This window comes from Tetrahymena thermophila, assembly GCF_000189635.1.
Source record: "Tetrahymena thermophila SB210 genomic scaffold scf_8254073, whole genome shotgun sequence".
NCBI classification, from domain to species: Eukaryota; Ciliophora; class Oligohymenophorea; order Hymenostomatida; family Tetrahymenidae; genus Tetrahymena; species Tetrahymena thermophila.
In genome coordinates, this window is record NW_002476041.1 from 16,750 (window position 1) to 31,701 (window position 14,952).

The following is a 14,952-nucleotide window of genomic DNA, read 5'->3' on the forward strand; positions in this document are numbered from 1 at the left end:
GATATAGATTATTTAAATTAAATAGAATAAGCTTTTTAAATATTAATTTATAAATATTACTTATTAATCAATTTATTTATTTATTAATTTCTTTATTTGTAATTAAAAATACATCAAATTTTATTTATTTTTCTTTAAAGGCAAAATATTAAAATAAAAAAATGGACATAAAAAAATAAATATTTAAAGAACTAGACGATGTAACTTGATATTTTAGTTAATAATAACTTTAATTCATTTTTTACTGAAAAAAAAGTTTGTTTAGTCCTCATTATCAACTCACGTTGATCTAGAAGTTATTCTTATGTAATAAAAATTAAAAATAAATTTTCAATAATAGGCAAATTAAATTTTCAAAATAAGTAAGAAAATGCAAATGCCTCTGAGCTAATAAAATTTAAAATGATTTCTTAATAATCCTAAAGCCATTTTTATATTCAAGTTGTTTTTAGTTTTTTTACTTGTGAAAAATTGGTTAGTTAGTTTGTTATTCTTTATTAAATAAATATTAATATTTATTTAAAAATAGCACTTTTTAATAATAATTTTTTATTATATTCCTATTTTATTTATTTAATTCAAATTAATTTTAAAATATATAAAGAAGAGAAATGATTAGAGCAAAGGGTGCTTCCATATTAGGCCCTGCTTTGGCATAATGCTTGAATCTGAAAAGTTTGAATCTATAACTCTAGTATGTACAATTTATTTAAAAATTTAAATTTAGAATTGATTATTTATATTAATTTTACTAACAATATAACAATTTAATATTTTGAATAAATCCTTAATAATTCCGAGTTGATCTCTAATTTATTCATAAATACATTCATTCATTCATTTATTAATTAAATAATTAGTTAAAATAATTACATGTTCATTTATTTACAAACATTATTTATTTTACCTATCTTGAACTAAAATAAAATTAATAATATTATATTAGATTTAACTCTATCGGTAGCAGTGCTGTATCAGCATTGGGATTAGATTTAGCAAACTGTAGATAAATCGAAAATTTAAAACTTTCTCTTTAGTAAAGATAATTTGTTAATTATTTACTTATTCCTAGATTTATTTTTAGTAGAACTATTTACTTAAATTGCTAAAAATATTTTTTTAATTTAATATTAATAATATTGATCATCTTTTATGAATAATATCCTAAAAGCGAAAATAACATTGCTGATATAGGCTTAACTGGGCTTAATTTTGCTTTACAATGCTTTTCACTGAAAAATTTAGTGTATAATTTGGGGTAAATAATCAAATTAATATTACAAACTAACAAAAATAAGAGAATAAAAAGTATTAAATTTCAATACAAATTAATTGATTTAATTTTATTTAATAATTAATTAATCGATTAAAGAAATAAATAAATACCTACCAAGTCACATATTTTATTCAAAATATAATTTACTTGTTTACTTACTTCATTTTAGATTTATTTTCAATGCTTAATTTAAAAAGAAGTAATTTAATTGAAGCAGAAGGAGCAACTGAAGTAGGTGTTTCTTTAGCGCGTTGCCCAAACCTTTAAGAATTAAATCTAGATTTAAGGTAAAGAAAGAAAGTTGATTTAATTTGTTTATTTGAATCACAAATTTAGAAATACTATTTATTTTTATGCAAACACTTAAAATGTTTAGCTATTTTCATGAAATTTAATTTTATTATTTTAGTTAATAACTAATTACTTCAAAATTAAAAAAAAAATTTTTTTTATTACTATTTTAAAAAAGCTACAATAAGCTTGGATCAAAGGGAGCTGTAGGTCTATTTACTAACTTAGCTAAATGTAAGAATCTCTAAAGCTTTTCAATTGATTTATAGCATAAGTAAGAAAGTTCATTTTAATTCATATTAATTTGTAATTATATTTAGCATATTTTATAAGCTATCAAAAAATTTAATAAAGTTTTTACTAATTAATTATCTTTTTTAATTGAGAATTTATTTTATTTTAAAAATACTATTCATTTGTTAGATATTTATTGTTAATTTATATAAAAAGGAATTAAATTGGCGATGAGGGTATAGCTTCTCTAGGTTCTGCTTTAGCATGCTGGGCTAATATCAATTTTTGTAAGCTTTAAATAGCGTAGAAAAAATTGTTTATTTACTTTTTCTTTTGATTAAGTTTTAATTATTTTCAAATATCAATATGTTATGCTTTTTTAATATGAATTTCGTTAAAAGGGATAACTAAATTGGACCTAAAGGAGCGTTAGGCTTTGGTAAAGGGTTAGCTAAGTGTTCTAAGATTACTAAATTGATACTTGATCTCAGGTAAATGAATAGACTTAGTTTCTTCCTTAAAATTTATCATTTATAGTCAATTATATATATAAAACCAAATGATTTTGAACTCTATAAACTAAGATTGAGAGATATAAATTTCCTTTTATTTAGATTTTAAGTTTTGTGTTTAACCTTTAGCCTATTATTTAATTTAATAATCAATTAATTACCTAAACTTAATGACCCACAATTTGATAAACAATAAAGCTATCCCTTTTTTTGTTTTTAAGCTTTTTGATATAGTCTTAGTTTTTATTTAGAGGGCTCCAAAAACAATTTCAATAAATGTTATTGATTTAATAAAATTTTTAAATACAAAATAGTTATAAAAATTTTGATTGAAATTTTTTATAACCCTCTCTCTCTCTCTATATTTATTTTAAAATTTCTACTTTTGTATAAATAAATTAGATGATGTTATTTTAAAATATTAAATAATATTTTTGAAATTAAATATCTTAAATTTTTTTGAAATAATAAATAGGGAAAACAATATCACAAATAAAGGAGTTTCTGGAGTGTCTTCTGCAATTGCATAAATCCCAAATCTCTCTCATTTAGAACTCACCATAAGGTATAAAATATTTCTTAAAAAAACAAAACAAAAAATTATTTCTTCAAAGAATTGATTATATAAATATAATTATTTGTAAATTTATATCATTTTAATAAATTTTTATTTATATTTAAAAAGGAAGAATGAAATAGGTGATGATGGAGCTACATAATTAGCTGTTGATTTAGCTAAGTGTAAAAATCTAATAACTTTAAAGCTTGAACTTTAGTAAAAATACTTATATCAGCTCTATATAAAACTTTAATACTTATTTCCTATCAATTTAAAATTAAAAAATAAAAAAATGAAGGCAGGCAGTTTTTCAGCTATTTTATTCTTTTTGCTCTTTACTTTTTTATTTTTTCAAATTTATTTTATTATTTATAAACAAATTTAAAATGTTAAATGTATTAAATTAAAAAAAAAAAGGACGAATAGTATTAGATCAAAAGGTACATTAGATTTAGGTAATTCTCTATCTCACTGCATGAAGCTTCAATTTTTGTCTTTATTCATGAGGTAAAATTATAATTTGATTTTTTTAGATCTTAATTAATGATAATTAATTAATTAATAAAATTTAATCTACTTCTCTAAAAATATTTTGGATATTTCATAGATTTTAATTTATAATTCAATTTTTTTGGAATAAAATTAATTATTTTTAATAAAAGTGATAACAATATCGGATTCTAAGACGTATCATCTTTGGGTAATATTATAGCTCATTATCCTAGTCTATTATTCCTCAAACTAGATTTTAAGTAAGCAGAAAAAAAAATATCCTTTTTTACAATAAATTTAAGAATAAAAAATTAAAACAAAGTTGTTTGTTATGAAAAAATAAAGAAATTTTAATTTAGGATATTTTATTTATTATTTTTTACTAGTATTTTCACAATAAAAATTAACATTTTTTATTATTTCAGTTTATTTGTTTCAGAAAAATTTCTAATTTTTGAATTAATGATTATTTATTTTTAATATTTTTAAAGCTATAACTCTCTTGGAGCTGTTCAGAAGGCTAAATTGAAAAAAAGTATTTTAAAAGGAAAAAGATTAACATAGAAAATATTGTACTTATGATATCTGCTAATCTCTTTACTTAATTTGTTAATTGATATTTATGTTTCAATATAAAACATTTAATTACGGCTTGAATATTTTTTATTAACTAACATATATTATTGCATTCAATTTAAAAAAATAAATAATTACTTTAAATTACAACAAAAACTATAAATTGATAATAATTATTACTAATTTATTTATTTATTTACTTAATTATTTTTTCATAATTTAATAAAATATTTTTTTGTTTTTTAAGTTTTTTACTTGAAAAAGAATTTTAAAATGAATATTTTTAGCTTAAAGAAATATTTTATTTTTAAAACTAAGTTGATTTTAATGTATTTTTTACTTATTTTTAGATTGAAATTTAATTAAACTTTTTAGACATAAATAAATGTAACCTAAATAAATTAAATAAATAAATTGCGTCATTTATTGGTAAATAAGTCTAACTTTAAAAAAGGGCTTAATATTTAGAATATATAATTTATTAGACTAAAGCTTAAAATTAAGATATAAGTAAATAAGTAAAAGAAAATGGGTAACTCTTAAAAATAAAAATAGAATCAATAAGTGATATATTATAACGCTTAAGAAGAAGTAACTAAAAAGTCTTACAAATTATGACTAATTATTATTATTTTATAGCAAAAGTAACTAAACTTTTCATTTTCTAATGAGGCTAACCTGGTTGTTGATTATGGGTATATCATATTTATTTACTTACAAAAAAATACTCTTTCTAGTCTTCAAATTTAGATACTTAATAAAATAAATAAATAAATTAAAATAACAGGGATTCATTCATTAATTATATTTAATCCATATTTTTAAAATAAAAAACTGCAAATATTTTAAGCAATTTGTAGTTTTAAAAAAATATATAACTTCTTAAAATTAAGACCCTGCTAAAAAATATTTTATTTGCTATTTGAAGATTGAGAAAATTATTAAATATTTGTTAATTAATGAGAAATATAATATAAAAGAAACCAAAATATTGGAGATTAAAATGTCTAAAATTTAGGTCTAGCTTTAGAAAACTGCTCCAATCTATCTAATTTGACTCTTATTTTGAAGTAATTTTGTACTTAGTTTGTTTAAATTTTAACTCTTAGCAAAAAAATTGCGCTAGTTAACTTTAAAGCAACAAAATATTAATCTATTTCCTCCATTCTAATCATTAAGTCTTTATTTAAATAATTAATTAATAAATTAATTAAAAGTTACAACAAAATTAGTTTCACTGGTGCTTAAAAATTAGGCTCTTCCCTATCTAATTGCAAAAATCTTCAACAATTGAATTTACATTTAGGGTAACATTACAATACATCTTAAAATATTGAAATACTTTACTTGAAGTTTTAATATATAACTTAATCAATTTATTTATAGAATAAAGCTATTAGTTAATTTATTTATTTAAAGATTTTTATTAATAGTTTAAATACTTTTTATGAGTAAAATTTATTTTATTTAATTGAAAGCTCTAATAATATCGGGTCAAAAGGAGTATCAGATCTTTCTTTAGGAATAGCAAATTGCTCTAAATTATCTATTTTGACATTAGACTTTTAGTAATATTTATTGATATATGTTTTTTTAGCTTTTCTCAAGACAGATATTAAAAATCTTAGAATTATTTCAAGAAAAATGCGATTTAAATTATAATTTTTAAAAGTTATTGAGAGAAAATTCTTTAAATTTACGATTGCTTCTATTAAAATAAATTGTTTTATTTAAAGATTCTGTAATATTGGAAATGAAGGTGCTGTTGGATTAGGCTCTGCTTTGGCTAATTGTTCAAGCCTCACAGTTTTAAATATTAACTTCTAGTAAATATCATAACAATTTTTAAGATTTTGTTAAAAGAAATTAATGAGATATTATCAACTTAAATTAAAGAAGCTAATATTAATATGGGGAATTAGCATCCATAATTTTTAATTATATTGATTCTAAGCAAAGCCTAATAAGACTTTAATTGCATTTATATAGATTTTGTTTGCTGTATAATATTAAATAACTGTTTTAATATATTTAGTAGCAACAATATAGGCCATTTAGGTGCTTCTGGTTTAGGTCTTGGTATATCTAAATGTAGCTCACTTACATCTTTGGAACTTGATCTTCCGTAAAAATACTTTTCTAAATTTTATCCTCAATTTAATAAAAAATCTGATCTATTTTGTTAGCTTTTACATTGAGTCTTGAACTATTTTTATTAATAAGAAGTGGTTTGTTTGTTGATAATTTATCAAGCATAAATTTTTTTTTTTTGGCTATTTAAATTATTAAAAAATCATTTTAGTTTAAATTAAAATTCAGATTAATAAATTATAAGATGCTTTAACATAATTTTTTTTATCAAAGATAAAACAATATTGGAACAAAGGGTGCAGCTGAATTATGTGAAGGATTATCTGGTTGTGCTAAACTTTCAAAACTTGCTCTAAATTTAATGTATTGATATAATAAATGATTATTGCTTTCCTTTATATTTGTAAAGGACATATAATATTCTATAGCCTCTTAAGAGATAAACAAATAATAAAATTTTAAAAAAATGTTTTTGAGCTTTAAAATAAATTTTTTTAAACATTTTTATCAGTAAAGATTGAATGATTATTCTTTAACTTAATAGAAAAAGTAAAATAGTAGATGATGATATTTCAGATTTCGGAAATTCTTTAGCTAAGCTGAAAAACCTCTCAGATTTTAATATAAATCTAATGTAAAAAATTAATTGTTCATTATTTAGAATGATTAAAATAAATTTTGGCTATAAACATTTTAAAAAAGTGGAAATGCAATTAGTGGAAGTAGTATATCTAGTTTATTTTCTCCTTTGGAACATAATCAAGCCATTTCGCAATTAAGCATTAATCTACAGTAAATCCACTAATCTAAATATTTAGTTTATTTATTTTTTATCTTTAATAAATAAAATAAATTTTAGAAAAAACATGATTGGAGAAGAAGGAGCATAAAATTTAGGTTCTGCCCTATCAAAAATTTCCAATCTTTGCAGTCTTAAAATCTACTTACAGTAATAAAAATTTAAAATAAAAGAGATTTGTGTTTTATTATAAAAAATACTAAAGTATTTTCAAATCATCTTTATTATATTTAATAAATAAAAGTGAGAACAACATTGCTCTTACAGGCGCATCTAGCTTATGCTCTGGGTTACTTAAATGTTCTAAATTATATGAACTTAATATTTACTTCAAGTAAAATATCAAAATGAATTTTTAGAATTGTTTGAATTAGTATATTTTATTAAAAGAATAAAATTTAATAAGTTGTTAAAATTGTACATTCAACTTTTTAAAATGATATTCACATTTCATCACAAAAAGCAAAATATTTCAACTATTTTGAGAACTTTTGTCATTGAATATTTATTTTTCTTAAATACTTTAATTGGCTTAATAGGTTTGATAAGGATAGTAATTTTTAGAACTAGACCATTACTAACTAACTAATTCAAACAAAACAAACACAAAAATTTAACAAAATTAAATTTTAATTTTAATTAAAAGCATTAATAATTTTGATGAATTGGAAAAGTAAAAGCTTATCTCAAAATTTATGAAATTCAATAAATTAGTGTAGAAAAAAATAATTTTTACTTAAATAATTTGAGTTGAAAGAATTAAGAAATATTGAAATATTTTTATGTTAAAAGTAATTAATATATCTAAGTAATAAATAATTTTTTTTTTTAATGTGTTTGTTTGTTAATTTATTTTAAATATAATTTTCAAAATATGTATTAATTAATTAATAAATTATTTTTATTGAGTTATTTTTTTAAATTAAAAATTTTTCATATTTGGAAAAAATTTTTTATTTTGATAAATTTTATATATTATGTTATCATATTGAGCCTGATTTTAGATTTATAATAATTTTTTTTATATAATTATAATGATTAGTATTAGCGCCAATACTAGTAGTTAGCTCTTTTAGTTATTGTGATTATTTAATAATATAAAATTTAAATATTGTAACTTATTATTTAAAAAAGAGTATTGTAAGACAAATTAATAATTAAACAAATAGAGATTAGTAAAAAGAAGCTAGTATTTACACTGATGAAAAAACCATTTTTTTGTCAAGTTTATTTTGAAAAAAGATATTTTATTGTTAAAAATTATTAGATAGTAAGAAGCAATTAATTATCAACCTATTAATGGTAGTTAGAGCTAATAAAAATAATATTGTGCTTGCTTAATTATCTAAAGTGCTTCCTTAATTTATTTAGAAAAGAAAACTCAATACAAAAATTATTCTAATATTCTTAATTAAAGATTTAATTTTTGATATCTAAATGGAGCAAGATGTTTGTTTGTCTTCAAGCTAATTTATCTAAAAATTATGACTTAGTTATGGTAGATATGTAAAATTAATTTGATATCTCCTTTAATTTATTGAATATTACTAAATAAATATAGTAAAACAAATGTAATTTATCTTTTGTATCAAAATTAGTAAGTAACAGAAACATTTTTAATTGATAAGAATTTTAATAAACTTTTAATTTTGAAAACAAAATTAATTAGGAGAAAGAAATAGTTATATAGATAAATATAGAAAAATACTTAATTAATTTATTTGATAAATAAATAAATTTAATTAGGTATTCATAAAAAAACCATAGAAAAATAAAAATATGTTTAATTTATTTATTTATTTGATATCTCTATAAATTTAATTAGGTCTTCATAGAAAAGAAATATATATATATAATACCTGCCATAAATAGCATAATAGCATAAAATTAATTAATTATTTCTAACATACTTTCATTACCTACATTTTTAAATTCTGTATTTGAAAATTAAAAAAAATGGCATAAAGATTTCTCTTAAGAAAAAAAATTGAAGATGTAATTAATTTTTTTGTTATTTTATATTCTAATCTATTATTTTTTTTTAGTTATTAAACTCTCCTCTATAATATCTTACTCATTTAGATCTTGAGCTGAAGTAAAATTTATTGAATATTTATCTATTATTTTTTAATATTACCTAGTATTCAGTCACTCTTATTATTTAATATTTTTCTTTTTGTACAAGCAAATAAGCTTTTCACATAAATACTACATACATAATTAATCTATTTCATTTGATTCCTTAATTTTCAATTATTTTTATACTATTTTTTTTTGAAATAAACTAAATTATTAATTTTTACAAATATAGTGATTATAGGTATACATATTCAGAATTTAAAGAGTAGGATGTATCAAACTTATGGAATGTCTTTAAGAAATGTTCTTAACTTTAATAGTTATCATTTAATGTGAAGTTAAATTAGTTCTTTATTTTTATATACAATTTAAATAATATTTTTTTTATTCCTTATTTGCTTGATATGAACAAAACATACTTCAATTTTTTATTTTTTATAAAAAATAAAACTAAATCTCATATTATAGCCAAATTTCATTTTTTTTAAAGATGAATTTAAAACAATTAAATGTTGGGATAATCATAAATAAAAGAATTTACAGCATAATATTAATTTATTTCTCATTTATTTTATATTACATTTTTAAAATTAACTAATAAGTGCATATTAAAATATTTAAAAGCCGTTTTAATCTTAGTAGAAGTGAATTATAACGTTTATGCTTAGTTATAGGAAAGTGTTCTAAATTAGAAAATCTATCTATTAACTTGTAAGGATAATTGTTTTATTTTAATAATAATAATAATAATAAATGAAGTTTTTTTTATAATATTTTACTTTTTCAGGCTATTTTAGTGAATCTTTAAATTTTAATAAGTTTTTTATATTTAAATTAATCCTTTTAATTTTCTTCTTTGAATTTTTCAAACTGATTAATTTTTGTAATAATATACTAACAGAAATTATATTGATCAGAAGGAAGCTTCGTCCATAATTCCATCTTTAGCTAAATTAAATAAACTATCAAGCTTGAAACTTGTCATTCGGTAAAAAAGATTATTATTGCTTTTTAGTTTTCTATTTCTTTAAAATTATATTCCTTTTTCCATACTCTTGATATTACAAGAAGATTAATTTATTTTATTTTGCTATTTTATAATTTAAATAAATAAGATAAGATTTTAATTTTTATTTGATTAAATTTTTTAAAGTAAGAAAAAATCACAAATTTATGTTTTTATAATAAAAGTAATAGCTGTTATGATGGTAGTATTTTAGAATTAGGTTAATATCTTGCAAAATTTTGTAATCTTTTGAATTTAGATCTAAGTATTTTGTAAAATATTATTTAATTAAATATTTGTTTTGTTTATCTTATAATAATTTACTTTGTCTTTATTGCATATTTCTCTTAAAATTTGTTTTTTCGGCATTGCTTAATAAATATATTATATAAATAATTAAAAGTTACAATGACTTTGGCATTAAGGGTGTAAAAAATTTATGCTCTGGTATTGAAAAGTAATCAAAGCTCTAAAATTTGACTCTATCTTTAAAGTAAAATAATCAGATAATTGTCATTTCTATTTTATTTAAGGGGGAAGTTTCATAAATTTATTCCACAAAGTTTAAAAATTAAAGCGTTTTAAGGGAGAGGATTTATTAACATTTGAAAAAATGCATTATTACTTTTTATTTCCCCCTAAAAATAATAAAAGATATTAATATTTTTATACAAACTTAGTATTTACTTACTTATTTATTTATTTGAGAAAGTTTATTAAATATAATTTTATTAAATATTAATTGATCTAGTTAATATATGCCATAGTATATGCTTAATAATGAGAGTACTTAAATCCTATCCTTTACTTTAGAAAAGTTTACAAATCTCTAATAGCTAAGACTAAACTTTGAGTAATATTTTATATTTTTTTCTAAAACCTAAATTAATAACTTTTATTTGTTATAAATAATTTTTTTCCCTAATTTATTCATTAGTTTTTTTGATCAATTTAAACATCTTATAATTATTAATTTTATTCTTTCAAAGAATTTAAACAAATTGAATAAACTTTTATATGTTAATAAATTTGATTCCTATTCTTTTTTTGTTTCTCCACTGATCAATCCTTAATAAAATATATTAAATGTAATAATAGATGTAATATGATTGGTGCAAAAGGACTACTAGATTTAGGAAATAGCGTAGCTAAATTAACAAATCTCTATGATTTAGCTCTAAACTTAAGGTAAAATAGGAAATTTTTTAGACGTTGAGGTTCAATATTTTAATTTTAATATAGTTTTGTTTATTCATATAATAATCAATTAATTAAAATAGAAAATTTATATGTTTTTAAATAAAAAGCGAAAATTAATTAGGAGCTGAAGAAATTAAAGGTTTATGTGAAGGTCTAGCAAAAAGCATTAGTATCTCAAAATTAACACTTGATCTTAAGTAAGCAACTTTTTCAATTTATTTAACAAAATTAAACCAAAAATATAAAAACTTTATTATTCATTATTCATTCATCATATTTTAATATTTTTATTGACTTAATTTTATATTTAAGGATAAAATAAATATTTTGTAAATATAAAAAAGAAAAAATAAAATTTATGGAGATACTCTTCTAGAATTAGCCTAATTTTTGCAACAAAATACTAAACTAAAATATCTGAATATAGATTTGTAGTAAAAAATTTATAATTTATTTTTTTTAATTTAAAAATTGATTTTACTTCATTTATTTATTTGTTTATCAATCAATAAATCTATCTATCTAATATATTTACTCATCAAATTGAAATTTATGATTTTCTTGTTTTTTTATATAAAAAAAAATTATTATTTATCCTAAATATAAAATAGATAAAACTATATTGAATAAGATGGTATTTCAGACTTTGGTCTATCGTTAGCAAATTGCACTAATCTTTCAGATATAGCTCTCTAATTAGAGTAATAACCAATTTAAAATATTTTTGATAATTTTTGTTATAAATTTACATAAAATTCTGAATCTAAGACTTACTTTTTTCTTTAAAGCATAACTACACTACTTTCATTTTATTCTTTTAGCATTTTTATTTTCATCTTAAGGATATTAATTTTTAATTAATATTACAAATTGAAGGCAATTAAATGAAGAAGGCATATAAGATTTGTGTATTACTATTTCAAAGAATAATAATCTTTAAAATTTACAACTACAGCTCAAGTAAATAATTTTGTTTGGCTCTTATGGATTTTAATCATATACTAATAATATCTTAAATGAATTTGAATCTTATATTTTAATTACTATAAATCCTCATTAATTAAAGTAAAATAAATAAAGAATATTATTTATGGCAAGCTTTAATCAAAAAATAAATTAAAAGTTAGGACAGATCCTTAATTAATTAATAAATAAATAGGGATCTACAGTATACTTATTTTTATTAATTTTAACTTCTTTATTTGTTTAAATTAATTTCATACTTAAAATTTTTCAAATTGTAAATTAAAATAATAATTAAATAATAAAAATATAAAAAGCACTAAAAAACTCAATGATGATGCTTTAGTATAAAATTTAAGTTTTGATTTTAAAAATCCCTTGAAATTACAAAGTTTTTCTATTAATTTGAGGTAAAATTGAATAAAATAACTATATTTATTTCTAATATAGATTAATAAAAAAATTACTTATTTTATTTACCTATTCATCTTGTTTTATTTATTTTCTAATTTTTTATTTAATTAAAATTTATTTTTTTCAAAGTGAGGAAATAATTTGCGAAAGTAGTTCATCATAGTTGTTTTCTTGTCTATCTAAATGTGTTAATCTCAAAAATTTAAAACTTTGCATCAAGTAATTACATATTTATTTCTATTCTTGAGTTATTTAAAAAGCTTAAAAATGGAGGTTTTTTAAGTATTATTGAATTTTTTTAATCATTTTTATTAATTTAATATTTGAAATTGAACATTTCCTTGGTTTAAATAAATAGTTTTCTATGATATAATATTAATTTTAAATATTTAAAAGGAACAATTAAATAGGGGCTTTAGGCACTAAAAATTTAGCATCTGCTCTATAAAATTTTACTAATCTCTCAATACTCGAACTTGAACTTCAGTAATAAATTTTTTTGAAAATTTTAGAGATTAATTTAAAAAAAAAAAAATTTAGAAATGAAAGCCTGATTAATTTGTTGAAAATTGAATTGTTCTTTTAATCAAATAATTAATTATTAAAATAGATATTATGAATAATTTTAATTTTCAAATAAATATTTATCAATTAAAGCTTTATATTATATAAACTTATAGCTCTTGTGGACTAGATAAAGACTAAGCGTTAGCATTATCTTAAGCTTTCGAAAGATGCACTTATCTTAAGTACTTAAAACTAATTCTTGAGTAAAAATTATTTTATCAAATTGAAACAAAAATCTAAATGCTATTTTATTTTAGCCAGTCAAATTAATATTTTTATTTTTTTTGTCAATTATTATTTTTTACATCAATTTGATCAATTAAAATATTATAGCTAGACACTTCTTCCTTATTTTTAAATTTGAAAGTTGTATTTTAATTTTAAACTTGATTAAAAATTCTTCTTTATTCCATTTAATTGTAATATTTACGTTTAATAAATAATCAAAAGTGAAAATCAAATTACTAATGAAGGTTTATAAAAGATTGTTTATGCTTTAGGAAAGTGTATTTATCTCAATACTCTTGTACTCACTATTTAGTAAAACTTTTTTTTTATATTTTTTTTAACTTATTAAAGTTTAGGATTAATATTAGCAAAATAAATATTAAATCCTCAATTTTATTCATTTAAATTATTTTTAATTTTTAAATTTGATAATAAATTTAAATAAATAAATAAATATAAATAGGGAGTGTAAGATCATAAAAAATTAAAGTTAGTTAACTTTGTTAAGATAAATAATCTTAAAAATGAAGAGAATGACAAAGAAAGTAGGATATTTTTGATTTATTTGCAAAGCTAGTTTTATTTTTTTTATCTCAGAAAAAATCTCAAAAACACAACATATCAAATAAAATTTGAAAATAAATGACAAATAATTTGTGAAGATTTAAGTTCCATAAAAGTTTTATTTAAATGTTCGAATATCAGTTATATAAATTAAGTAACATAATGAACAAAAATTTATTTATCTACTTTTTCATAAATTCATAAATTTTCTTATTTAGAAAAATAAATTTTTTAAAAAGATTTATCTTAAAACCATGATTTCTATAAATTATAAATGAGGTAATTAATGGTAAAATTAAAGATTTGAAAAAACTAAATTTGAATATTTTAAAAAAATTGAGATTCTTATTTTTTGAAAAAATTGTATTCAAAAATGAATGGAATACATAAATAATTATCTCAAAAAGTATCTATCTATTTTTGTAAATATTTTAATTAAAATTCCACTCATAATTAATTTAGTTAATACTATTAAGTTACCATGAGAACTATTGTGATCATCAAATTTTATTGTATGTCTGAAAACAGTAAAAAAATAAATAAAATTTTAAAATATTAATGAAGACTTATCAAGATAAGTTTAGTAAAAAATGTACTTCACAGAGATTATTAATACTTATTCACTTTCTAACAAAGATATAATATTAGCAAAGTTATCAACACATAGATATGTAGATAAATTTGTAAAAATTTTGATAAGGATAAAGCGAATTTTAAGATTTATAGAAAATAAATAGAAAATTTCAATTCTAAATTCTATTATTCATCATATTTAAATTTCCATATTGTATTATTTGATATTCTTGGATTCTATATTTATATTATTCTTTACCAATAAAAATTTTATTAATTTATTTTTATTTTATAATTTAAATTCATAAAAAGACATTTTATTTATTTAATTGTTTATTTATTATTTTGTAAAAAATTGAAAAATTTTTAATTAATTGACAAGAGATTTGTTTCATTATTTATTTTTCAAATAAATATCCATATTACAATTTAATTATAATAATAGAAAAGCTTTTTTTAATAGAAATAAATATTTCTAAATTAAGATTTTGATAGAAGTCAAAAAGTATTGATAGAGATGATTATATG

At 18.7% G+C, this 14,952-nt stretch overlaps 3 protein-coding genes across 3 annotated transcripts; all 3 read left to right on the forward strand. All coding sequences in view use genetic code 6, as the record gives it.

Annotated features, from left to right (window-relative positions):
- Positions 1 to 161: 161 nt before the first annotated feature.
- TTHERM_01232230 (cyclic nucleotide-binding domain protein) lies at positions 162 to 3,946 on the forward strand (the record flags this gene model as incomplete). The annotated part of the gene is made up of 14 exons (XM_001026059.3): positions 162 to 200; positions 257 to 306; positions 605 to 694; positions 947 to 1,036; positions 1,172 to 1,258; positions 1,474 to 1,563; positions 1,746 to 1,841; positions 2,018 to 2,104; positions 2,203 to 2,292; positions 2,789 to 2,878; positions 2,999 to 3,088; positions 3,290 to 3,379; positions 3,535 to 3,624; positions 3,856 to 3,946. The coding sequence occupies 14 exons, from the start codon at positions 162 to 164 to the stop codon at positions 3,944 to 3,946; spliced, it is 1,170 nt and encodes a 389-aa protein (XP_001026059.3).
- A 522-nt stretch (positions 3,947 to 4,468) lies between these two features.
- TTHERM_001232232 (kinase domain protein) lies at positions 4,469 to 7,529 on the forward strand (the record flags this gene model as incomplete). Its single annotated transcript, XM_012800581.1, has 13 exons — positions 4,469 to 4,531; positions 4,580 to 4,635; positions 4,921 to 5,010; positions 5,158 to 5,247; positions 5,419 to 5,508; positions 5,677 to 5,766; positions 5,976 to 6,065; positions 6,305 to 6,394; positions 6,576 to 6,665; positions 6,734 to 6,823; positions 6,891 to 6,980; positions 7,075 to 7,164; positions 7,505 to 7,529. The coding sequence occupies 13 exons, from the start codon at positions 4,469 to 4,471 to the stop codon at positions 7,527 to 7,529; spliced, it is 1,044 nt and encodes a 347-aa protein (XP_012656035.1).
- A 3,491-nt stretch (positions 7,530 to 11,020) lies between these two features.
- TTHERM_01232250 (hypothetical protein) lies at positions 11,021 to 13,815 on the forward strand (the record flags this gene model as incomplete). The annotated part of the gene is made up of 8 exons (XM_001026061.1): positions 11,021 to 11,103; positions 11,196 to 11,312; positions 11,727 to 11,816; positions 11,992 to 12,180; positions 12,622 to 12,711; positions 13,173 to 13,241; positions 13,560 to 13,585; positions 13,751 to 13,815. 8 exons carry the CDS (start codon positions 11,021 to 11,023, stop codon positions 13,813 to 13,815), a joined length of 729 nt encoding a protein of 242 aa, XP_001026061.1.
- Positions 13,816 to 14,952: the final 1,137 nt, after the last annotated feature.